Source organism: Ictidomys tridecemlineatus, chromosome 10, assembly GCF_052094955.1.
Source record: "Ictidomys tridecemlineatus isolate mIctTri1 chromosome 10, mIctTri1.hap1, whole genome shotgun sequence".
In the NCBI taxonomy this organism is placed as follows: domain Eukaryota; kingdom Metazoa; phylum Chordata; class Mammalia; order Rodentia; family Sciuridae; genus Ictidomys; species Ictidomys tridecemlineatus.
The window spans coordinates 104,257,696-104,283,041 of NC_135486.1; the positions used below are offsets into that span (position 1 = coordinate 104,257,696).

Consider the following 25,346-nt stretch of genomic DNA (forward strand, 5'->3'; position numbering starts at 1 on the left):
TTTTCATTTTAAGGTATGCTGGGGTCTCGGTCAAGCCTTCAAGGTCACAAGCCTAACTGTCCCTCCCTTCTTGGGCACAGCAGTCAGCACTCCATCCCTTCCCAGCCTGACTCACCACCCAGACCCAACCCTCCACTGACCTTGACGTTTGCTGAAGAAATGACCCTAACCCAATAGATACTTGCCTGGCCTGACCTGCAGGTGGGGCTCTGGCCACTGTGGAAATGTCTGACTTGGGATGAGTAGACTCAGGGCCCAAGGTCAAGCTAAGGACAGCCTGCTCCAGGTAGCTGGAGAAACAGGATCCAGATGGAGAGGGCTCCTGGTGAGGTGGTGTCCTGGTGTAAGAGACCCTCTTCCTTGCTTATGCTTTCTATACCTGCCAAGGGGCAGACCCCCACTCAGCACAGACCTGAAGAGGCAGAGCCTCTGCCCACTTGGACTTCCTCCATCCAACTGCTCTTCCCCAAAGCAGGGAGGGACCCCAAATCACATTTTTTTCTTTCCAATTTATCAGTGGCTTTGGGTGCAAAGTGGCCAAGTTCTGGGGGGTGTAGAGGACCCTGGGCCCCACGACTGGCATCAATTTCAGCCACACCCACCCTGCTGAGATGGATCCAGTGAACATCCAGCAGCCAAGTCAGATCTCTTGGCAGAGGTACACATAGGGCAAGGGACACCCACAGACTGAGCCCCTTCACGGGGTGATATCTCCTCTACCCAACCCCCGCTCTGGCCTTAGCCCCTGCTCCTTTGCTGCCTCCTACTCTCCCGCCTGGCCCCAGCCTCCGTGGCTAACGCCAGAGTGCTGCTCGGCCCACTTTTCCACAGGTACCTACTCATCTGTGCTCCTGTGCTGAAATTCATTCTGGAGGAGCCAGAGGGGCCTTAGGTCTCTCTGACTCCCAGCATGTTAGATTTCCAATTCCGCCATGTTGCCAAAAAAAAAAAAAAAAGGAAGCGAAAGGAATTTGAGCTACTCAGAGGAGAATAAGGAGCTAGGTGAAAAAAGCCAAGGTGGATTATGAGCTCAGTCCTCTATTTCCTCATGAATCTGAAGACACCAGGACATGGGGTTTTCAAAATTATATTTGAGGGCCATTAACTTAGCCATCAACATTTATTGACATTATAATTTAAAATTAATTATCTTAATTATTTAATTATTAATTTATCAAACCACAAGGCCTGCCATGTTTTATTACTTAGGGTACCAAAAAGTGAGTTTAATCTTGGATTTCCATCACAAAGGTTATGCAATGCATTACAGGAAACTGGACCTATTGCTAATTGTGGCAGATACATCAAGAAGACAACAAACACTTGTTCTTTCATAAAAAGCACTTGGTAAAAAATAAACCAGGAGTAAATTAAGAAGTTAAGCTGCATGTCAAATTCTTGAATTTAAAGCCAGCTGTAAGATTTGGGGGACTTCTCATTTCTAATTTGTTGCCTCCACTCTCAGGGCTGTACTCATTTGATTGGTGCTCTGTGAAGATGAAAAACTGGGCCAGGCATGGTGGCATATACCTGAAACCCTAGCTCCTCGGGAGGCTAAGGCAGGAGGATCATAAGTTCAAGGCCAATCTGGGAAACTTAGAGAGACCCTGTCTCAAAATGAAAGATAAAAAGGCTGGGGATGTGGCTCAGTGGTGAAGCACCCCTCGGTTCAATCCCTAGTACCTAATAAGTAAGTAAATAAATAAATAAGTAAAATAAAATTGGGGGCTGGGGTTGTGGCTCAACTAGCACATGAGAGGCACTGGGTTTGAACTGCAGCACCACATAAAAATTAAAAAATAAAATAAAGGTATTGTGTTCATCTACAATAAAAAATTTGTTTTAAAAAAACTAAAATGTTCAAAAAATATATGGAAGAAGAGAACCCCATACAATTGAAGACCATTAACCACATAAACCTTATTAATAACCTAACTTCTGAATTTTTAAAATGTGAATTTCTAGGGATGTGTCCAGCTCTTTAAAAAGTCACAGAAGTGGCCATGTGAATCCACCATCACTGGGTACTTACTGCTGACCAATTGCTATGTGACATGCACTTAGGGCTGAGGTAATCACCTAAGCACATGGAAGGTCATGTTCCTTTTTTTTTTTTTTTATAGTTGTAGATGGATATACACAATGCTTTTATTTTATTTATTTTTATGTGGTGCGGAGGATCGAATCCAGCGCCTCACTTGTGCTGGGCATGCGCTCTACCACTGAGCCACAACAGCAGCCCGAGGTCAGCAAACAGATCTAGACTACCTGGCCAGAGCAAGCTCCTCACCTGTCTGCCTCTGCCCCTCCTCAGAGCTTCTGACCCTGCATCTGACAATGACAACACACGAGTCCAACTCCAGTCCCTGTAAGTCCGCTTGGTTAAGAAAGGAACAAAGTCCTGACAAAGCCACATGGTGGCAGCCTGGGCTTCAATAAGGTGCTTTCCCCCAAATAGCCGAGCCATGGGGTACAGAAGGGCAGTACCTGAGAACCAGGCAAGGGCTGGGCTGCACTGCTCGTCTGGCCAGGGGACCTGGGTCTCAACTTTGATGCCAGTCCCTACTTTGGTCTTCTTCATCAGTCTGCTTCTATATTATGCGCCCCTGACTCTGCCTCTGGCCTTTCCACTCGTTTTCACTGCTACCCCAGGCTCTCAGTTCAGCAGATCACAACTGATTCTTCCTCTCTGCTGTGGTGGACATTTGGCCATTTCCCACCTCAGCCAACTGTGGCGGAGCTGCCTCCAGGAGGGTGCTCTGTACGCAACTCTCAGGGCCCACAGCAAGCCCTCTGGGGCACATTCCTCAGGAACAGGCTGACTGCCAACTGGCACCGCACGTCACTCCAGAGCTCAGCCGCTGCACATTCTTGCTCCCTGTAGTGCTCTTTATCTGTATTTTCTGTCCCCCAGAACAGTATGTGCACTACAGTGAGGTCGAGGCCATCTGCACCTTCTCTCTCATGCAGCAGCAGCACCTCTTTGGGGGGATCTGTCCATGTTTCTAACCCATTGGAGCAAATCCTTGATTTATCCTGGACATGAGCCCTGGTCACAGGCTCTTAGTGTGGCTTCTACTCAGTCTCCCTGTCAACACAGGACCAGGCCTCTGACATGATGTGATGTTAGGAAGACTTCTGCAGCACCATATGAAGACCAGCACCGCAGAAAACCATCTGTTCTTTCCTCCAGAGATAGGGTGGTGGTGGGGTGTGTCAACCACACTAAAATAGCAGCACTTAAGGGGACAGAATCATCTCAATAATTTACCACAAACACTCCAAGACCTTCAGTCTAGGCAGCGCGTACACACACACACACACACACACACACACACACACACACACACACACACCTCCTCACCAAGAATAAGGTTACTGGAAGAGATTAAAAAGGGCTGCTGCAAGGTAGGGAAGATATAGGGGTCACAAAAGTCTCCAAGGGGCACTGTGATATCAGGAAGCTCAGGAGGGTCATGGGAACCAAGCCCAGTGGCAGCTCACCCTTTCTGATTTTCGTAATATGAAGCAGGTGCCAGCCTTGATGCTCTGACTGTCCCAGGCACTGACGTCTACCATCTGGCAAAGTTCCCTGCATGATCTAACATGATGTGAAGACGCTGAAATTGCTGCTGCCCCCACAAGGGACACCTCTCCCGTGGGCCCCAGCAGCTTGTACATGGCAGCTGCAGGCCTAGCCCAGCCCACAGCCTGGATCCCTATGTGCCCGAGGCAAGCTCTCGGCCCTGGGGTTGTTTCTCTGCTGTGAAGTGGGAGGTTAGAACAGATAGGGACTTCCTAAACAGCACTTAGCAGCAGCCAGGTGCCTGGAAGCACTTGATGAACGTGGACAGGGAGCCATTTCTCAGGGAAACCCTCTCCTTCCTCCTTACACTTAAAAGGTTAACATAAAGTATCTTGTGGGGTGCTGGGGTGCTGTGAGAGCAAGGACACCACAGCACCTGGTGGGGGACTGCTGGAGTGACTTCTGGGTCCTGAGGGCTGCTGTGTCAAGGGGAAGGGCTGAGTCTTCAAAAGTCACAGAACAGGTCTTCACAGAATGAACCAGGGGGTGGGGGTGGCTCAGAGTCCTTGCCTGGCATGCACAAGGACCAGGGTTTCAACCCCAGCACTGCAGGAACAAGCACAATGAGACCCCAGGGTGGACATGAGCAAGCCCCATTTGCTAAGGCAAACAGAACCACCAGCTCTGGGCAAGCCATGACTGCCCTGAGGGCCGTGGGGGGACCCTTGGCATGGTGAGAACTGCCCAGGCCAGTGCTGAGTGCAGAGAAGCTGCAGGTGCTGGAAGGAGGAAGGCCAACCAGGGCCTGGCTGTCCCTCAAGCCTCTCCTGGCATCTGAGAACAGTGTACTGTCCTGTCCTCATACAGAGGCGAGAGGAAGCCCAGAGCTAAGTAGACTTCCCGAAAGGACCAGCCAGCGGAGTCCAGGCCAGGCTATACCACAGCCCTGAAGACACCTTGGGCCCACCCGCACCAGGGCAGCTCAGGGACTCCTCCTGCTCTGGGCTTAAGAGTAACTGAAAATCCCAGGGACCCCTGGGCCAAAAGCTGTAGGACCAGCAGAGACTCCAACAGATGCCCAATAACCTCCCCAGGGAGGCTGAAGTGGGTGAAGGACTCACCACGGGCCCCGCAGCAAGTGAAGAAGCCCCTGCTGCTGTGCTGCTAGGGTGCAGAGCCCACGTGGATGCTGGGGGCGTCTGGGAAGGGGGCACAGAAACAGGGCACACGGGCTTCACTGGGTTCACTTCTGTAGAACAGGGATTCTTATCACGCACATTTAAAATTCCCAGAAGGAAGATGTTATTCATTCCCCAAACTTTTCCAATCACCGAGCCCTCTCTCTAGAGCACCTCAGGTCCTTGGGGTCCCTTCCCTTCTGACCTCAGTCTAAGAAACTTCACAGTCCCGCCTGGCCACTGCCACCTCCTCCCATGTGACCTACACCAGGGCTGCGACTTAGAAAAGTGGGAGGGCTGTGACTTAGAAAAGTGGGAGGGCTGTGACTTAGAAAAGTGGGAGGGCTGTAAAATGACAGCCATTCAACAGTCACTTAGAGAACTAGGCTTGCAGTCATGTTCCAGCTGCAAAAGCAGATGTCACACACACCTGTGCTTTCACAGCAGGTTTGTTTGTAAGAGCCTGACCTGGAGATGGCCCACCTGTCCATCAACAGGCAAGGAGACAGACAAGGCCTGTGCTGCTCAGAGACGAAAAGGAAGACTGCTGACGCCCAGAATCCCAACAGCCAGACACCCGTGCAAGGCAGCCCACCTCGTGATTCCAGAGCAGGGGAGGTAGCCCCAGGAACTGTGAGGACCTTCTGGAATGACTGCACCTTAGTGGCCTGGATGGTGGAGACAGCCGAACTTGACCACGTGGGGACTGTACCTCAGTGTTTCACGAGGCCTCCGAGACTCCCCGGGGCCCTGAGACTGACATCACAAAAGCCCAGGGAACAGATGCCAAAGACAAAATGCTATGAAGTTCAAAGTGCTGTAGGCTTTAAGCTATGAGCAGAAGGATGCGGTTCACAGCGCTTTTCCAGCATGAAATGGTTCCCGGGGCAGGCTTGCTTTCAGAGCTCCACCCAGTGGCCATTGGCGAACCTGCACTTGTCAGGGTCACCAGAGCCACAGGTGGGGGAGCCTGGCCAACCCTGTAGGGAGGGCAAGAGGCAGCAGGACCAGAGTTAGCACTGATCAAGAGAAACCTGGCCACCCCAGAAAAGATGCTTTTGACAGTTTTGCAGCCAAAGAAATCAGGTGGACAGAGTAAAGTGACCCAATCCAATTCCCCACAATGCTTTTATGCCAACCCAGTCAACAAAGAATGAAGAGTGTGGTGTACCAGGTTAAGTATTTCCGAACAATCCAGCCAGGTGGTGAATGCAGGCACCCAGCCCAGAAAACCTACCGCCTCCATCAGAATCCACCCCGTCCAGGACACGCACAGACATGGTTTCACGTGGCAAAATGTGAAACTTCTAAGTGATTTCACGAAAGTACAGAAATAATACCAACAGCGAGCTTGCAAAGTGTTAAATGGGGCTCCTACACAACACCGTTCACACTTCTTCGCAGATTAGGGGTTAGGTGATCAGGGCCTGTCTTTGCCCAAAAATGCCACATCAAGGCTGTGCTGAGGGTCAAGGAGCCAGGATGCAACAGTGTTCTCAGGAGGGGTGCTGGCCGGCCCAAGGGGCCCTTTCTTTCCCCAGAGTCCTGGCAGAAGGAACTCCATCACCAGCCATTACTTCTATTGGTGGTGAAGGCCACCTGTGTCCAGGGGACTGTCTCAGAGCAAGACTAGAGGAGGGAAGGGAGTGGGGGAGGGGCTGGCTCTCTGGCTGCCCTCTTGCTTATCGCTTTCAGAGCTCCATCCAGTGGCCATCGGCGGACCTTCACTTCTCAGGGTCTGCTCAGAGCCTTCTAGACAATGGGCCTCAGGACTCTGGAGGCTAGTGCACTGTCCTGAGCCCCCATCTATGCAGAGGCTGATGTGCACAGCAGCGAGGGCTGTGGGATGCCCCAGGTGGCCAGGTTCCTTGCTCCTCACAGACAGAATGACTACTATGGTAAGCTATACCTGCCATGGTCCGGACACTGCAGCAGATACTGGGGACAAGGGTAAAGGCCCTGCCTCACAACACTTCCACCACAGTGTCTTAAGTGCCTGCTGCCCTTACCTTTATAGGTTCTATTCTCAAGGTTCCAATGGCTTCTTAGCATGAGAATGTCTAAGTGCAGTTGCCTGTTATATCCTCAGATTCCCCCTCACTATGCTTACTCCTCGGCACTTGGCCCAGAATCAGCAAGTCTGGGGTGACCTGGCTCTGCTAAGTGACCCTGGACAAACTAGCTCTTGGGCCTCAAGCCAGGTACATGAGCTACAGGGAGCTGGGGAGAGGAGAGACCTCCTCGGACTGCCAATCCCATGGGTCTAGGGCTCTCCTCTTGGACGACAGCATGTCTGTCTGATAGCTAAAGCAGAAGTTCCTCCTGCAGACACTTGGCCAGAAGGCACACAGCTCTCGCAAGACAGAAAATCCTGCTTTTACAAAAGCACAAATTTAGCAGCACAGGACAGCTCCATCCATAAGGAGCTATGATACACACGGAAGCGACCCAGGGTAGCTCTGGGTCACCAGCATCACAGAGCAAAGCATCTAGAAATAACCAGAGCCACACAGGAGCAGGGTACATGGTGCCTTCACACTGAAATTTATGGTATCCAATTCAAATCAAACATTTAGCACAATAATACATCAGGGACATATTAGGCTATGATTAGAAAGGCAGATAAAAAGTTATAAAATAATACAGTTATTTTTGCAAAAACTTTTTACCAAAAAAGAGGCAAGAATGAATGGTAGGGTGTCAGAATGGGAGACACTCTGTCCTGGCCCTGTCCCATGACAGAATAGTCAGCTGGGCCACCCCAAGGGTCTGAGTATATCAATTTACACGTTTCCCAGAGAGAACCAGGGCTCTGTGGAGAAATGGCTTATCCACAGTGGGCTCGAAGTACCTTGTGAGGGAAGCAAGATGGAGCTAGAGGACCACGGGGGCTGTGTCTACAAGAGTCAGGAGCTGGCTGGAGGGGCTCCCACTGGGCACATCTGGGACATTTAAGAAGAGTGAAACAGAATAACAACCTGAACTAAAAGCAAAACCAACAAAAATTGCCAATGAATCTAGTGACATCCACCAAAGCAGGCAGAAGAGAGATGAAAGAGAGGAGAGTGACAATGACAGCAGGAAGCACACCATTTTTTTTTGGTACCGGGTATTGAACCCAGGGGCACTTAACCACTGAGTCACACCCCCAGCCCTTTTTATATTTTATTTTGAGACAGGGTCTTGCTAAGTTGCTTAGGGCCTAACTAAATTGCTGAGGCTGGCTTTGAACTTGAGATTCTCCTGCCTTAGCCTCCCAAGCCACTGGGATTACAAGTGTGTGCCACCACACCTGGTCCAAATGAAAACTTCTTAGAGACTGGCCACCAGAAGCTAAGGTAGCTTGGCAGCACCTGCCTAGTAAGCATGAGAGCCTGGGCTGAATCCCAGCACTAAAAAGACAGTAAAGAGAGGCTGAAGCCACCAGGTGAGAGGGTCAAGTGGGTGCTTTCTTGCAGGATTCTAATTATCGGGGAGGAAACTTCAGTGTATCGCACATCACCAGAGGTGATCCCGGCATCACCAGCAAAGATGAGCTGCCACCACGAACGAGCCTCCAGCCCGACATGATGCAGTGAAAGTGCCCCCCCACCTCAGGGTCTATAGCTCTGTGGGACAGACCCAGCTCAGCCACCTGCAGAGGTAGGGCCTGGCCATGGCAGGCCTGTATTATTTTACACCAAGTCCCAGCTTGGAAACAGGCTGCCAGAGCATAGTACCTGCCACCACTCAATCACAGTCCAGACGTGGGCGCTCCTGCCATCCCTTCACACCCTTGAGTCAAGCGCTGCTCCTGGGTGCTCCAGCAGTCCAATCAAGGAAAGACTAGTGGGTCCCACCTCTGTGGTGATGCACGATTAGGAAGAAACCCTTGTTACTTCTCCCTAGACCCTGGGTTCACTACACCATGAAGCCAGAGCGCCTGGTGGCCCTTCCTCGTAGAAGTGTAATTACAAATTCTATCTCATGAGTTGTTATGGGACTTGTCAAGTTTTCTGTTTCTTCCTGGTACCTTTTGTCTTTCAAAAAGCACATCCAATGTGGGCATGCAGCTATCAGCATGTCTCCTTACAGTCTGTACCAGGACCCACAAGAGTTCCCTGACTGCCCACCCTGCTCCTCCCAACCAGAATTGGGCAGGACAGGAAAGACCCGTCTGGTCATCATGAAGGACTAATTCCCTTTATAGGTTTTCTCAACACACACTGCCGTCCAAGAACAGGAATGTCTTCAACTCCACTTTCTTTGACTTTCAGAATAAATTAAGTATAACGATGGACAAACTCACCCAAGGATGCTTTTGAACAGGACCTGCCCCCATTCCCTGTTACTCTTCTGCCCCGAGACAGGCAGCCGTATAGCTTCCAGATGCCCCTAGGAGCATGCCCCTCATGTGCCAGCCCCGATTCCACAGAGATGCAGTGCATGCCACACTCAGCCTGTCATGGTAGCACTGGCACCCTTGCCATCGAGCATCTTAGGGTGTCCCTGGCCCACCTCTGTTCTGGGTCATTCCTACCCTGTAGGTATGCGGTTCTCTCCTAAGCAGCAGTTCCATTAAAAGAAGAAAGCAGTGCCCTTCAAAGTGGCCTGTCGAGGGCGTTTCCACTGTGCTATTTTCCTGAACCCAGCCCCTTCTCTAGGTTCCATGTCAACAAGCTTGTCACCTGCCCCCATGAGGACTTAGTCCCTCCTTCCTGCCCGGAAGCTGGCCCAGCCCGTCAGGTGACTAGTTCAGCCTTCTCTGATGGGCTGCCCTGCCTTCAAACCTCAATTTCCCCATCTGCAATAAAGACCCTTCAAACAGGGTGGCATGCCACGCGAGTGGCTCTGGCAGTGCTGCCAATCTGAAGCACCACATGGGGGAGTAGCTACTGACTTTGAGCAAACAATAGAGGAGATAGGAGGACCCCAAGATATCCCCTCAGAAGAATATTTATCCAAGGACCCATCCATTCCTTGGGCATCTGAGCCTCAACAGGTGCCACCTCAGAGGAAGCCATGTGGCAAGCTTGGCCCCAGGGCCATGGGCACAGGGGCCGCAGGTTGCAGCTTTGCTTCCACTAGGATGAACTGTCCCACCCCAGGGTCCCAGGACCAGCATGTCAGGGATGATGGCCACACACCTGCAAAGCAAAACACCCTGGTGGCTGTCAGGGCTGGATCTAAGACTCAGTGCCCAGCAAAAGGGCACTCCTCTTTTCTCCCAGCATTTCCTGTGGGTATGGCAATGACTGGAATAAGGGCCAAAAGCCCTGGCGGTGGCCCAGAAGGGCTGTGGGACTGAGCAAGGCATCCCTGGACAACTTCACCTCCTCCTGTCGTGCTGAAATCCTCAGAGGATTGTTGGGGTGACATCTAGAAAGGCTGAGCAAGGACAAGAGCAACCAGTCCAGGGCTCTGAGGGGGACCCAGGCTGCACAGTCAGCAGAGCTGCATTTGTTCAGTGAGAATGGCAGCTGGGGCAGCCCGAGGCAGGTGAGCCTGGGGCTGCTGCCCATTGCAAGAGTCCCAGCTGACCACTAAGGACCAGAGCATGCACCTGATTCATGGTGGAGCTGGGAAGACCCGTGAGGGGGGCTCTGTCAAGGACATGGACATGGCAAACGCTGGAAGATGGCCAACACCGCAGCAGCTTTGGGGTGAAAAATGGTTGGGAGGAGCCTTGGATCAACTAGAAAATCAAAAGGGAGGCCAAGAACAGGACTAGCATGTGGCTCTGACAGCACATCAGAGGTGGCCAAAGGCTGGGTGGGGACAAGAGACAGCAATGGGCAGGAAGGGTCTTTTCAAAGGTGATAAAGGTGTTTCTATATTCTGGTGATGGCTGCAAATCCTATGAATTTGTTAAAAATAACTAAATTGTGTTTTTAAAAAATTCAAGGATGCCTATGTCAAAAGTCAAGAGAAATAAAAAGACAATTATTGTTATTATACAAAGTGATACAAAATGCAACTGGCCCCAGCCCATGGTAGCCACTCCCGAGCTTTCTATCCCCATGATGCGCCTCTCCTGGGTTTCCGTGGAATTCTAATACAACACCTGGTTTTGTGTCTAGCTTCTCGCTGAGCACACAGCTCAAGGGTTGTGAATGTCATTCCTTTATGTGTGGATGGACTACACGGTTGACCCACTCCCTGGATGGGGCATGTGGTTGCACACTCCGTTTGGCTGTGGGAAAGGTACTGCTGCGGACATTCATGTGCAAGACCTTGGGTGGGAGGAGGGCCTTCCTGGAACCGCATGTGAAGATGGGACAGGTCAGGAACCAGTCTGTTCTTACAGAGTACCTGAAACATGGAAAGGAGCAAAAGAGGGGACGAAGTGTGCCTTGCCGGCTGAGTGTCCACCCAGATGACATAGGGTCGGTGCTCCTCGGGGTGTCAGGGAAGGAAGCCACACCCTCACTTACTGCCCTTCTGCTTATTTCCTGTATGCAGTGTCTTTTTACCCCCTCAAAGGGTGTTCCCAAAGAACAATCTTTGCTTACCTTGATCCTGCACTTAGCTTCGAGGGCTCCTGTGTGGTGGGCCCTAAGAGTAAAGGGCCACAAACACACGGTCCAGGGGCCCTGTCATCCTGAATTCCTAACTCCCAGTCAGAGCAACTGTTCAAGCCAGCGCCCCCACTGCTAACAGCCCCAGGCATGAACACAGGTGCCAGGCCACACCCAGTTTATTCAGCCCAATTACGCACCATGGGCCAGGTGAGGACAGTGCACTGGGCCAGTGGTATTCAGTCTTCCAGGAGCTCAGAGCCCTCCCACAGGCCAAATGTCCCTGAGGAAAAGCCCATCTGCTCTGCCAGGCCTGGGTGAGGCCCCAGGGCCTAAGCTCCTGGAACTGGGAGACAGGATGTCCTTTCTAGGGAAACCCACACTTCACAGAAGTCTGTGGACAACAAACACTGGGGCAAAGCTGGCCGTGCCTCCACAGGGGTGGCCACTACCTGGGGCGGGGCCTGTCCCCACAGGGCTCCTGCCCGGGCCTGTTCATTGGTCCCTGGCAGTGGTGACACCAAGCACTGCCCATGACAGGCCAAAGGATGGGTTCCTGGAGGGGATGACAGCATAGATTTCATCCCTTCAGCCAGGGACAGGGTATGACATCCAGAGGACAAGAAGCAGGCTTCAGGACAGGAGTTTGTTCCCTTCTTTACAGAGGGGAAACCAAGGCCAGGAAGGTGTGGGGGCTGGTTTACCAAAGGGCATTGGCAAGCGGGTGACCAGGCCAGACCCCAGGGCTCCCCACCCCACTTCCATGCCCTGCTCAGCCCACTGTGGGGAAGCCCAGGCACCAGCAGGGTAAGGAGACCCACGGGAGGAATGACTGGCCCCTGACTCCCAGCACTTGCTGTTTCTAGAGACCCCAGCCACCCTCATTTAGGGATCCTCACAGCAGTCTCACATTCCTGAGAGCCCTTCATGATGGGTGGGGCAGAGGCCCATTCCCCAAGGATCACTTACTCAGGGGCCGGAACACAGGCTGGGAGTCAGGGACCATTCTGCAGGCTGGGGTAGAATGTGGGTTTGTGGAACTATTGAAAGCCACCAAGAAAGCTAGAGCAGTGACCACACAAACAGACGTAGGGTCACATGCGAAACACCAGTCGTCACTCTCAGCTAAAACTGGGTGCTCAGTGGCTCTTGGTGGGTCTGCACCCCACCCCGTGCTTGGGGCCAGGTACCTACCAGAGGCTGACATGCACTGTGACCCATTGGACAAGCTGCCTTCACCTCAGGGCTAACACACGGCAGGTGGGCAGTAGGTGCCAGAGGGCCTGGTGACAGCCCTGAAGGGCAGACAACCTCTGCAGCGACAGCAGGAGAACCACTGCAGAGGTCCTCCTCACAACATTCCAAACACTAGAGCTCCATAGCACCACATCTGCGTGCCTGGAAAAGACCCTTTGGTCCCTGGGGCAGCCAGTACTCATCACCCTCAGGACTGATAGCCAGGGACTACTCTGGCCACGGATCGGCCTGGACCAAGGGTCCAGACAGGTTTCCTGTCAAATTCAGGAGGCTAAGGGAAGTGAGGGGCAGTGCCACAGTGAGCACACCAGGAAAGCTCCGGGCTCTGGGGCAGCACTGCCCTCTTGCAGATCCTGCAGGTTTCCTATGGATGTGGCCAGTGACCCCCAACAAGCTGGGTGCAGCCTAAATAGTCCCTGAGGGTCCCCTAAAATGGAACAACCTTCAAAGAGAGGTAGGAGCTGGGTGCGGTAATCCCATTGGCTTGGAAGGCTGAGCAGGAGGGCTACAAGTTCAGAGTCAGCCTCAGCAATTTAGTGAGGCCCCCAGCAACTTGGTGAGACCTGTCTAAATAAAATACAAAAGGGGCGGGGCTGAGGATGTGGCTCTGCGGTTAAGTGCCCCAGGTTCAATCTCTGATACAAAAACAAAAGAGGGGAGGGACAGGAGCACCAAGGGGGAAGGACAGGAAGACTATGTGTACCTTAAATTCCCAACAGGGCGGCCTGAGGAAAAGCCAGAGGAGGGAGCTGGCTCTCCAAAGCATGCCCAAGCTCTTCACCTCTGTGTGATTAGGCCTCTCTCCCTTCAGATGTGGGGCCTCTGCCCAGGATTCCTCTCTGCCAGCTCCGCAGCTTCCTCAGCAAGGCCAGGCGGAGAGGGCGCTGGGGAACACCCCGTGACGTGCTTTCTGGCGCATGTCCTGGCACAGCCCGCTTCCATGCAGCCCCTGAGTGAAGTTTTGGGTGCCAGTGGCCCCCCAACTCTGCAGTTAGGTCTTGGGTCACCTGGCATCCAGGATGAAGCATCCACTGTCCCAGGTCACCCGGCTGTCAGTAGAGATGGCGGAGACCCCGATCTGGGTGGGGCCGAAGGAAGCTCTGCTGGCTCTGAGCACTTTCTCCATCTGGGTGGGGTTTTAGCTCCTATTTAAAGTTATGAACGTTGCTACTCTTTGGGAGGGAGTGTCCCTGAGGGGCCAGCGTGTCTAGAGGAAGGCCCTGGAAACTCTGAACAGCACAGTGCAACGTCACTTCTCCTGTCTCCACACTGAGCTGCGTCTGACATAGGTTGGTTTGAATTTTTTCTGGGTCACACGGCCAAACCATACGCTGCTTAAAATACAGTGTGTGTGGTTTTGGTGACTCGCAGCCAATTCCTCTTTTCCTAAGAAGCTGTGAGTTTCTGTGCCTGACTGTTCTCAGTGAGCACAGAGCAACTGAAGGGAAAGCAAGACAGAGGGAGTCTCGCTCCTGAGGAGCTCCGATTCACATCCTCGGTTCACGTCCCCGAGGGGCGCCAGGAGCCTCGACCAGGTGAGCACTCTGTTCATTTCTCTGGGAAGCACAATGCCGTCCACCGGCCCCCGCCTCTGACTTACCCGGAAGGTCATCGAGGCTGGCTGGGGGCCGGAGCCAGTTCACAGAGATGGGAAGTTTCTTTCTAAAAACCGAAGTGTCTTTATGCTACAGGTTGATTCCATTAAAAAAAAAAAAGGGAACACGACCATTTTCCTAGCCTTTGGCACTAGGAATGACTGAGCAGGCTGCCCACTTCTTTATTAAGAAAAAGGCAAGAGTGACTCTAGTCGCCTCCTGAAAATGGAGGTGGGGAAAGGTTCACGGAGGGTCAGAAAGGGTTGATGAAGCTGCCAGATAATTACTACTGCTGGGTTTTCACTGGGAAGGGGCTGAACTGACGAAATTCAAAGTTGACAGGAGGCACATCTGGATCAAGTTTTCGTGGCACATGAAATCTGAAAATGGAGCATTCTTTTGGCTGTGGCACGGTGGGGGCAGGAGCCACCCAGAGGCAGGTGGCAGACAGAGCTTGGGAGGGAACCCCTGGGGGAGCCAGGAGGCAGGGTTCGCAGCCCCGCGGCGGGCTTGGTGCCCAGACAGGGGTTCAGTGTGAGGCTCCTGCACACGTGCCTGCCCCCAGGGCTCAGTGCAGGTTCATCTCACTTCATAAGAGCTCCACAAGGGTGCTCTGGTGATACTTCATAATGCATTCCTGGGCTTGTCAACTGGCTGGGACCATGGCCGTGGCATTCAAACCCACTGGTCACCCCTGAGGCAACAAGCAATGGCACTGCTGGCTTTCTGGGACCCCGGCAGCGTCTGCTCTTTGAAAGGTGGCTGATGGGAAGGAGAGCCTCGGGCACTTCCGGGTAGGGTGCTGGGCTGGAGGGTGCTGGGCTGAGTGCACACTCATGCAGCTGCCCCTCCCGGGTCCCTCTGCTGGGGCTTACCTACAGGCTCTGGCTGGCCAGGTGCCTCCAGGTGCTCCCATCCCTGGCTCAGGCAGGCTCCACTGAGGCCTGCTGAGTGAACGGCCGGTCAGAGGAAGCCGGCAGATCTGCGGCGGAAGACCTGAGCAGCAGAGGGCAGGCTGCTGGGAGGGGTCCACAAATGGCCCTGTGAAAGCACTCAGGACACAGGAACTCGCATAAAGGGAGGGCTGCCCAGGCTCTTGTGAACACCCTCATGCCCTGCAATCCAGGCCAGGCTTCTGGGATGCCTTCCCTTGGAGTTCCTGTTAAGGCATGAGGACCTGAGATGCCATGCTGTGCAGCAAGAGAAGGAAAGGGTCAGGGCAGCCGGGTCCTCAGGGCTGGATCAAGGTGCTCCGCTCAGCAGCGGGGCAGGATCCCATAAAGCCAACATGGGCCAGGGTCACAGAGGCCACCGGGAAGCCAACGACAGGCCATAATACCAAACACCTTCTCTCTGGCTAAAAGAGTGGCCCTCCTTCTTCACCAGTTACAGCCCTGCCGCACTCCAGCCTGCCACCACACAGGCTGACTCCTACCCAAACCCCGAGCCCCGCATAGGTTCTAACACTCTAAGCGGGCAGCTTAAGCTGTCTGACCTCAGGGTTCCTGGTGGCCTTGCCACACACATCCACGATGACAGAAATGACATCAGCTCCAGCTTGCAGGGTCTGAGTAAACAGGAGCCCGGGAGCTCACATGCCTGCCCCCGGAGGAGTCGCGGCAAAACAGCATGCGGCACAGATGGGGCCCACAGGTCTTCAAAGGGGCACAAGTGTTGCCTCTAGACCCAATTCTCCACCCTTTCCTGCTTGCTCATCTGTCTAATCTGTACCCCGGATGGTCAGGGTATAGGAATGTTTCTCGTGGAGGAAGGGTGTTTGGAAAAATAGGACTTGAATAAAGCAAAGAGCTCCCTGTAGCTTCATTCTTGAACATCCCCCTGCCGAGGAGGGATGTGTGTTAGGATTTCTTGAAGGAGGGGACTCAGGTGTCCAACAATGTGGTCTGTCCATGGTAATGCTGGGCCACACCCTGCAGGAGCACTGTGTACCCTCAGGTCCTCTGTCCAGGAGACGGATAGATCAGCCAGGGCACTGCTGACAGTCTGGATGTCCATGGCACACAGGACCAGTTCCAAATCTCCTAGAAGCGTGTGAGCACCATGTGTAGGAGTCTGCATGTTGGTGTATGCTGTGTGTTTCGTGTGTGTGCATGTGTCTATGTGTGAGACACAGAAGGCACATGTGTTTTCTTTGGAAGAGTCAAGAAAAGGAAAATGGAAACCTTTTATGCCTATCCTTCAATGAGGTCATTTTCCCCAATACCTAAAATAGAGGCTCAAATAATTCCTGGAACTGCACAGCCACAGGACCATGAGGGTGGAGGAGGCAGGACAGAGGGGAGCCATCCGAGTTTCCTTCACCACTTGTCCAGACCTGGGGGCTGGGGATTAAGAACTGGCAGCCTTCAGCTGACCCCCCACAGGCCCCCAGATATTAGTTCAAGACCCTCTCTGAGACTGCACCTCTATTCAAAGCCAGCCAGAGGCTGGTTGTGCAGGACCTCAGACCATGTATGCAACAGACACAGTGAGTCATCAGGGGTCAGTTCCAGGCTGGAGGACCAGAGACTGGAATGTTTGGACCAGAAGGCGCTAATATAGCCAAGCCCTGTGGAGGGAGGAGGTGCCGCAGGAGGAGGCTCGTGGGGTCCGCAGAGCGCAGGGGCAGAGTTTCACAAGAGGGGCCTCTCTGCAAAGGCAGTTCAAGCTTTTTCTGTGCTCTATCTCGGAACCTGGCTCCTGACCCACCTCCACCATTCCAATAACAGAGACACACTTTCACAGGCCCTCAGTATCCTCAGCTGGTAGGAGGAAAAACAAGAAAACTACAATTCCCAAAAGATTCAAATCTGAGACCAATGGGACCATAGAGACAGATCTCATATGGCCCTGTACCCCGGCCAGGCAACGCCAAGGCCATTTCATTGTGTGCTGCCTGTATACAGGGCCCACGAACCACACAGGAGACTACTGACCTCACTAGCTAATCCTGTTTTTGCACAGAAAAAAAACCTGTGAGCCTTTCCCAGCAATTTGTAAAAGCAAGTACAGGCTGGAATGGATCAGTAAGAGCAAAAGTTCAGAGAGAGCTTAATGTCCACAGAGCAGAAAGGCTTAGTAATTAATTGTCACAGCACAATTACAATTAGCCATTAATAATGACAATATAAACTAGGAAGCATGAAAACACTCAATAAACTGTGTGGAGATGGAACTGGCAGAACTCACAACAGATGTGAACTCTGGCACCTACAACAGATGCCATGGAGAGGCACGAGAAAACACAGTACCTGAGGCAGGCAAGGGACACCCTGATGTCCCCTGGAGGAGCACATGTGTAGAAGGAAAGAGTACCCTGCTTCCCTGCATGGGCCCTTTAGGAAACTCTAGTGCCCATTCTTGGGATGGGGGTGGCCTCACCTCCTACTTTCCAACCCTGGGGTGTACATGCTCACCTCCAGGAACACCCTGACGGCTGTGCAAGGAGCACAGCAGCCAAGCGCTGCTGGGAGCACGGCACACCCACGGACAGGCCTGGGAGTGCAAGTAGCTCCCCAGGGACCCGGGGATGCCAAAGCCCTTCTGTAGGGGTGAGGGAGGGTTCCAGAGCCCCTGATTCTTGGCCTGAGACTTGATGCTGTGGAGTACAGGTCCCCCTTCTAGGGAATTTTGGGGGCTCAATTAAAAACCTGTGCTTTTTTAAAAGTATAGATTCCAGCAGGAATGTGGGGTGGTGTAGCCACCTTGGGAGATGGCGCAGCCACCTCGGAAGACCCTGTAACCTCACACTGACCTGAGGTGGGCCCCAGAAGAAAGCAAGCACATGCTCTCTTAAGAACCTATTTGTGGGGCTGGGGCTCAGGGGTAGAGTGCTCACCTAACACGTGCGAGGCGCTGGTCTGATCCTCAGCACCACATAAAATTAAATAAATAAAATAAAGGTTAAAAAAAAAAAAAGAACCTATTTGTGCACTTTTAACGCAGCCTTATGACAGCCACTGGTGACCCAGTCTAATTCTACTGAGGCTGCACAGCCACAGAAAGGAGTGATCACTGGCGCCCAACATCATGGAGGCCCCTCATGTGCATCACACAAGGGAGAGGGCGGGGCCTGAAGGTGCCACACGATGCCATCATGTGTCAGTCTGGAAAGTGGAGGGACTCCAGATGCACCTACCTTCTGTGGAAACTGAGGTCTAAGTGACAGCAGTCATGAAGCGCGTCTCGCATGTGCTGGGAGGGCAGGGGCAGCTGGGCCTGCACTCCTGGAGCCTGAGCTGGCCGGGTGTGCAGACACAGCCCCACTATCTCTTGCTCTCTCCATCTTGCTTGTCCCTTTTAGTGGGGGCGGGAAGGTGAGGGTGGAGCAAGGGGAGCGAGACTGCCGAGGCCAAAGAGCAGCCCAGGACACAATGAAGCCAGGAGGTTGTATGGCAAGGATGGAATTGTGGATGCTTCAGGAAAAATGCCCCCATGTTTCTGTTTTACTGTCTTCACTCAAAAAGGAAAAGTCAAAGAGCAAGGTGGCCTCACTGAGCAGACATGGGAGTCACCATATCTGGCAGGGCGTGCCTCAGGCTGCCCGGGGGAGCTCAGCCCTGCCACCTTGGGGTACATGGTCCAGGGCCACCAGGATCCAAGGGAGTAAGCACCCAGGCAGGATACAGGGAGGAAGGCGTGGTGCTCACAGAACTGGGGACAGAGTTGAAGGCACCTGGTACTCCTCACCAGTCAGGCCTCAGCAGGACTTGACCCAGCAGAGCTTCAGCTATCACTGGGAGGACCCCATGCTACAGAGCTCGGGAAGGAGGATGGAAGTGGGCCCGCCAGGGTCTCCACGGCATGTGCACAAGAAATTCCACCATGTCCTCAAGGAACTCTAAGCAAAAGCACAAGACCCAACACTGGTGGAAACACCACCGGAGCAGGACTTGGCAAACCCAGCTGTCAGCATCAGGCACTACCCCCGGAGGGCTCTCAAGTGGCCTTTCTTTCCTTCTATGTCCCAGCCCTGGAAGTGGGTGCTCTGGTGCCCACTGCACAGCCAAGACAGATTCCCATGCATCAAGGTGACCCTCCACAATATGCTGCAGTGAAGCCAGAACACCAAGGTCCCACATGGGGAAGGCAGGAAGATACCGCCGCAGTGGCTCTCAGCTGCCTGAGGCCCCTCCTAGGGGTCCAGAGCACCCTCCAGGAGGCGCAGGGCCAGTGCAGACACTACCCTTCCCTTGTTCAGCAGGCTGGGAACCGGGGCCTGGACAAATCAGAGCAGAGCTGACTGCCATGAACCAGGATGGCACGTGACAGTGACATCCACAGGCCACAACACCGCCCACATGGCACTGTCCACAAGGCACTGACCAGATGCAGAGGTTGGACGTCTGGACTACAAATCTGTCTCCTGGCCTGCGGTCAGTGTGCGGAAGCCTTCTTGCCATTTCGCCTGTTGAGATGATCATTGCAAATAGCTTCCTCCCAGTCTGGTCGTGAGTCTTAATTTGCACACCACTTGGGTCCTTAAGCACTGGCAGATGGAAAATATCACAATCCACTGCCAGCTTTCCATCTGAAGAGCCACACACACACCCAGGGAATGGGTGACTCACGTGGCCCCTGCAGGCCTGTGGGATGAAAGTTGGCCAATGGAGGTGCCACCAGGGTGCCCAAACACCAAAGCACAACGAAGTCAAGCCCACACTGTGCTGAGGAGCAGGGGTACTCCTGTGGCTAAAATGAACAAGGTAGCTGAGGTGGGAGAGTGTCTGGCAGAAAGAGGCAGGTCCGGCCCAGAAGCTCAGACCTGCAAGGCGCATCAACAGAGCGAGGGGCCTTTCCCTGGGCTCCAGTTCTGGTGATGACGGGCTTCGCTACATACTGAATGTCAGTTCAAAAAGAAAAAAGACTCTTGTGCACAGCCAGAGTAGATGGCCACACAGGGCCCAGCCAGTCCCTCTGTGCTCCCCAGCACTTGGGAGCCCCCAGGCATCTCACAGAAGCCAAAACAGATATGCTCCAGAGCAAGTCACTCTGATTTGCAAATTATTTCTAAATATAAGTGTTCAAGTATGACACTCAATGCTCCTGTTCAGAGATAATCAGAGATAGAAACTGAAAGATAAGTTTGAAAATACCTATAAGAAAGGGGTAATATAATGGGAACCGTTTTAAAAATGTCACATTTTTTAAAAATCACAAAAGAACCTCTTCTAATAAGAAACACAAAAATTAAAATTTAAAACTAGGAGGATGGTTTTAGTAGCCAATTAGCCATAGATAGAGAGAAATACCATGGCCTGAAAGACAGGCCTGAGGAAAGTCCTTGGTCAAAATCCAGCGCATTTGGTCCGAGTCGAGAAGGAAAGGGGAGAGGAAGGAAGAGGAGATATCTGAAGACATGACAAAGTCACTAGGCCACCAACATGAGAAGCCCAGTGAGTCCCTGGCAGGATAAACAGTCGTTCTAGAATTCTGACCCCAGAGGAGCCATCAAATGTTTAGACTGGCAACTCTACAAGGCTGTGGAGGTAGAAGGCACTCAGCCTGGATAGAGCCGAGCTGCAGGAGGAGGGACTACAGAGCAGGGGCAGTGGGGTGGGCGGTCCTGACACTGACCAGGAAACACAGGTGCATGGCGGGTTGAGAGGGGACTGGTTACAACTCAGGACACAGCACACTGTGGACCTCATACTTTCCCAGAGAGGGCAACACCGAGTTCTGTCCGAGTTTGGTTCAAAGATCCTGAAGGCTCCTGTCCAATCGACTGGACATTATACAGCTGCCAGACCCATGAGACAGACAAGTGTATGTGTACAGAAGGGTATCAGTGACAGTAGTGGGAAGCCAGTGACAGATCTATGTATGCAAAGATCCTCTGACTTGTGCGGTGAACACCTCCATGCACACAGCAAACTCTTCTGCTAGTTGGCCATAGTGGGGGAAAGAGGCCGTTCACATCCACTCAACCCGTGAGCCGTGTCTGTGATCTGTGCTGCAATGTGGGCACCTGCTAGCCCGGGGCCCACGGCAAGACATGCTTGGACACACAGGAACGCACCCGCTTAAGTGTGGTCGAATCCACCCAGACAAGCCAACCGTCCTCAGAGAAAACAAACCTGGCTGGGTCACACTGGCCCATTATGCTTCCAATTTTATTGTTCTCAATTTCCTGTCAGTGAACAGCAATGCTATCTCCCAGCCTCATCTGCTATTTAGTTAAAATTTAAAAGGAGAGAGGGGACATATGTGTGGAAACCAAATAATCTCAGTCACTAAAGATGGGCTCATAGAGGTTATTTAAAGCCGGAAACCCAGGAATTTATAGCTTGCTGTAATAAAGCCACTCCGGGTGAAAGGGCAGAGGCTGGCAATCCCCAGGTAGACAGCATCCAAAACATGCCACCCCTTGAGTCCCTGGTGTCTGTGTTGAGTGGTAAGAGGCCCCTAATGGTGGTAGGAATTGGCTAGGATTTCTCTGGATTTCTCAGAATTTCTCAGGGGCCCAAAGCCAGACTCTTAAGTGTCAAGGCCTGTCCTGCCTCTGAGCAAAGCACATTCTGGGCTGTTCCCTGGACATGCGGAGCCAGGACCAAAATAAGCAGGAGCACTGGGCCACTCAAAATTGGCACTCTTCAAACTCTACTCCCCAGAAGCCACTGACTGAGCACCCCTCTGGGGAGACAGCCACTGCTGCCAAGAGTCGGCTCACAGGGGCACGTGCTGAGTCACTCATCCCAGGAGAAGGCGATCACACTCAAAGAAGCCTTTTAGCCTACAAGTGATGAGGTTCTCTGGGCAGGGGAGAGGGTGGCAGAAGGGGTGCTCAGAAAGATAGGGGCGGGGTCTTCGCTCCCTACCTTCGCACCACAGCACTGGCCCTGGCTCTGTGGGCTCCATGAAGGACGCTTGCTAGAGCCCCCAAGCCTGCACCCACTTACCCCAAACTCCTTCCTTGTGAGCAAGCTGGCCTCCCTGGCAGGCTGGAGGCAGGCGCTCTCTGGGAACGCCATCCCCTCAGAAGTGCTCACCCCTCTCAGGCCAGCCCCATGACTGTCCGGCATGTGCTTCTATTACAGGTCCAACAGCTGCCCCCCAAATGGACTCCCACAATATGTCCTGGATTCGGTACCCAAGCCATGTGTCCCCAGCAGTGGAAGATGTCATTGCTGCACAAAGTGTCATCTCCAGGTGCATGCATGTGTATGTTGCTCTGCTTGTACCTCTGAGCTTGGTGACGGGGCTCTTCAACCTGATCACTTTCATTCGAAACCATGGCAAGCTGGTGGCCCTGGATATGCTGCTCTCAGGCCTCACGGTCACAAGTATCCTGGTGACACTGCTGTCACTCAATGCTGCCAGCAGGCCTGACTACATACTCACAACCAACCTGCACTGTGGGGTCCTCTCCTTCTTCTCCAATATGTGCTATTTCAATGCCCAGTACCTGCAGGTGGCCATGCTTGTCCTGTTTCTATTGCCGGGTTCCTCGAGCTACCTGCTCACAGGGGCCCAGGGCACCTGGAGGCCTCTGGCAGGCCTGGCTGCCATTTGGGGCTGCGCTGTCTGCAGCTCTCTGGTTGTGGTATCCCTGCTGGGTACATCCAGAGAGCTGCACCAAACCACCCTGTGCCAGGCGGACCCCCTGACGGCCTGGCCTGAGTATGAAATTGTTAAGTTCAGCCTGGGCTTTGGGCTTGCCCTCGTTCTCAAGCTGGTTCTCCTCCTCCTGCTCTCTGCTAAACCAGCCTGGCGGACAGCTCTCACCCGGAGGGACACCGCCTCTGCACGCTGGGTGGTACTGGCCATCACTCTGAACATGTTTGCCTGCCGACTCTTCTCCAGCACAGTGCTCCTCCAACGGGCCAGGCGGAAGATGCAGAGGGACATAGGCTCCCCGCGGGATGAGCTGCTCATGAACCTGGCAGAACTGGTCCTGTCTGGGGAGAGCTGTGTGAACTCCCTGTTTACCCTGGTCTTCCACAAGCCCTGCAAGCTCATGCTGCTGGACGCCCTAGGGCACCTCACACAGAGGTGCAGAAGAGGAGGCACCAACAACAGCGTCTCCTAGAACAGGACAGGGGCTGCCTGATCCTGCCTTCTGGCATGAGCCACAGGGAAAGCAGCAGAGCCTTCTTGGTGTTTAAAATACCCGTTTGCTGAAATAGGCCCTCCTGGGAAGAGCCAGTGGGGATGACACAAGTGTTGCGAGAGTGCTTACTAAAAATGAGCACTCTGGCATTCAACTCCATCTATGCAGAGGCACCATGGTTTCTTGACCCACGCCAACAATCACAACTCAAGGGACCCTGCACATCGAGGACACAGTGACGTGAGCGTGGAGACTGGCCACAGACGCATCTCCATCTGGCTGAAGTGCTCTGTGATGGGGACTAAGCAATGTTTGTCTACTGGTTGGCATCTTTTTTTTTTTTAATCTTTATTTTTATTTTTTTATGTGGTGCTGAGGATGGAACCCAGTGCCTCATGCATGCTAGGCGAGCACCTACCACTGAGCCACAACCCCAGCTGGTTGGCATCTTTCTCTACCCCAACCAAAAGACAAAATGGGAATCTTAAAAATAAAAGTATTTTTCAAATAACTTTACAGTCATATTATGATCTGGTCCGAATCATTGCTGTGGTCAGCTTTCAACACTGCCAGGAAGTCTGAGCAACAGAAATCTTGCCAAGAACAAAAAAGGTTAGTTTTAAAACTGCCATCACCGCGGAAGCTCTGGGAGTATCCCCTCAAGCTGAAACACCAGGACAACTGCTTTACATCATGATGTTGAGCTGTCCTGCTCCTTGGAACCTAAGGGCTGCCTAGGTCCAGCGGGTCTGGTAGGCCAGGGGAGAGTCCCAGGGGTTCCACCTGCTATCTGCACAGGGACTGGTAACCCACAAAATACAGAAACACAAGGCAGAGATGTTTGTCTTACTTCAGGTTGACATCCTTCATTCTTGCTGGAATTCTCTCTGGTTTTATGAAATCTATACCTTTGATTTTAATGAATAATTTAATGTTAGTCTGTGAACCAAAGAACAAAAGCGGGTCTGTGGGGTTTTTTCTCAGTGTTTACATATCTGCATGATTTCTTTAGAAGAAAAAGGATTTGTATCTTATGCAGCTGAGTAGCTTCTGGGACACAATATTAAAATTTCTCAGTGCTTAAGTCTTGCCTTCTATTTCTCCTCCTTTGTTCCCTTGTTTATACTCCTGATACCCTTAATGTGGCCTGGGTACCAGAGTGAGGTCAGCTTGCAGCCTGTTCACGGGGGTTACAAGCAAAACTGGAAGCAGGAGGGAAGAGCATTCTTTCCCACCTGGGACGAAGAGGCAAGGAGAAAGGACCAGAGCTCAATGTACTCTTCCCATAGTCCACTCCCTCCCTCCCCGCAGTACTGGGGATGGAACCCAGGAGCACTCTACCACTGAACCACATCCTCATTTTTTAGTTTGAGACAGGGTCTTACCAAGTTGGTGAGGCTGGCCTCCAACTTGTGATCCACCTGCCTCAGCCTCCCAAGTTACTGGGATTATAGGCATGTGCCACCATGCCTGGCTCTTTGTTTATTTGACGCTGGACACTGAGTTCTCCTTGTTGAATGTTTGAATCTTGTCTTTCTCTAAATAGTGCTGAAGTTTATTTTGGTACGCAGTTTATTACTGGCAGATGATCACGATTCTTTTGAGAGTTATTTCCTAGTTTTGTCAACCAGGACCACGGGAGTCTTCAGTGCAAATTTAGCCTGAAAGCTAAGGTGTGCCCTCTTTGGGTCTCTACTGCTATGTTTAAGTGTGTCCCTGAGGGTGCATGTGTTGGAGACTCGGTCCTCAGTGTAGGATACTGGGGGGTGGGACCTTTGAGGGTTGGAAAGTTATCTCAGCCCCTTACTGGTCTCTCTGGCTTCCTGACTTGCCATGTGATCTCCCCTCCCTTGCACACACTCCCACCATGATGCCATCCATTGTGATGTGACTGGTTGAGGGGAATCACCAGAGGCTTAGTCAATGGTGGGGTCTGACTTTGGAATTTCAGCCTCCAAAACTGAGCTAAATTAATCTCTTTTCTTCATAAAGTACTCAACCTCAGGTGTTTCATTATAGTAATGGAAAATGGACTAGCACATAAATGGCCCTGTACTCTGGCTAGAGAAAATGAGAATATCAATCATCCCTCTGGAAGCTCTGGAGTTCTCTGGCTTGTTGCAGCTTCAGCTGTTAGACTGGCCTTCAGCATCTACTCTATGTACACACGACTCAGCCATAGATTCCAGCAGACTGCATTCAGATTTGGGGGACCTTCTCTCCATGAGACACCCTCCTCTTCCA

At 52.6% G+C, this 25,346-nt stretch overlaps 2 protein-coding genes across 8 annotated transcripts in view; one reads left to right on the forward strand and one right to left on the reverse strand.

Moving 5' to 3' along the window:
• Chlsn (cholesin) overlaps positions 1 to 25,346 on the reverse strand; it is a 118,102-nt gene that overhangs the window by 44,285 nt on the left and 48,471 nt on the right. The window lies entirely within an intron of this gene.
• On the forward strand, positions 13,581 to 24,186 carry LOC120887583 (uncharacterized). The gene is made up of 2 exons (XM_040278298.2): positions 13,581 to 13,993; positions 22,090 to 24,186. Exon 2 carries the CDS (start codon positions 22,110 to 22,112, stop codon positions 23,079 to 23,081), a length of 972 nt encoding a protein of 323 aa, XP_040134232.1. The 5' UTR covers positions 13,581 to 13,993; positions 22,090 to 22,109; the 3' UTR covers positions 23,082 to 24,186.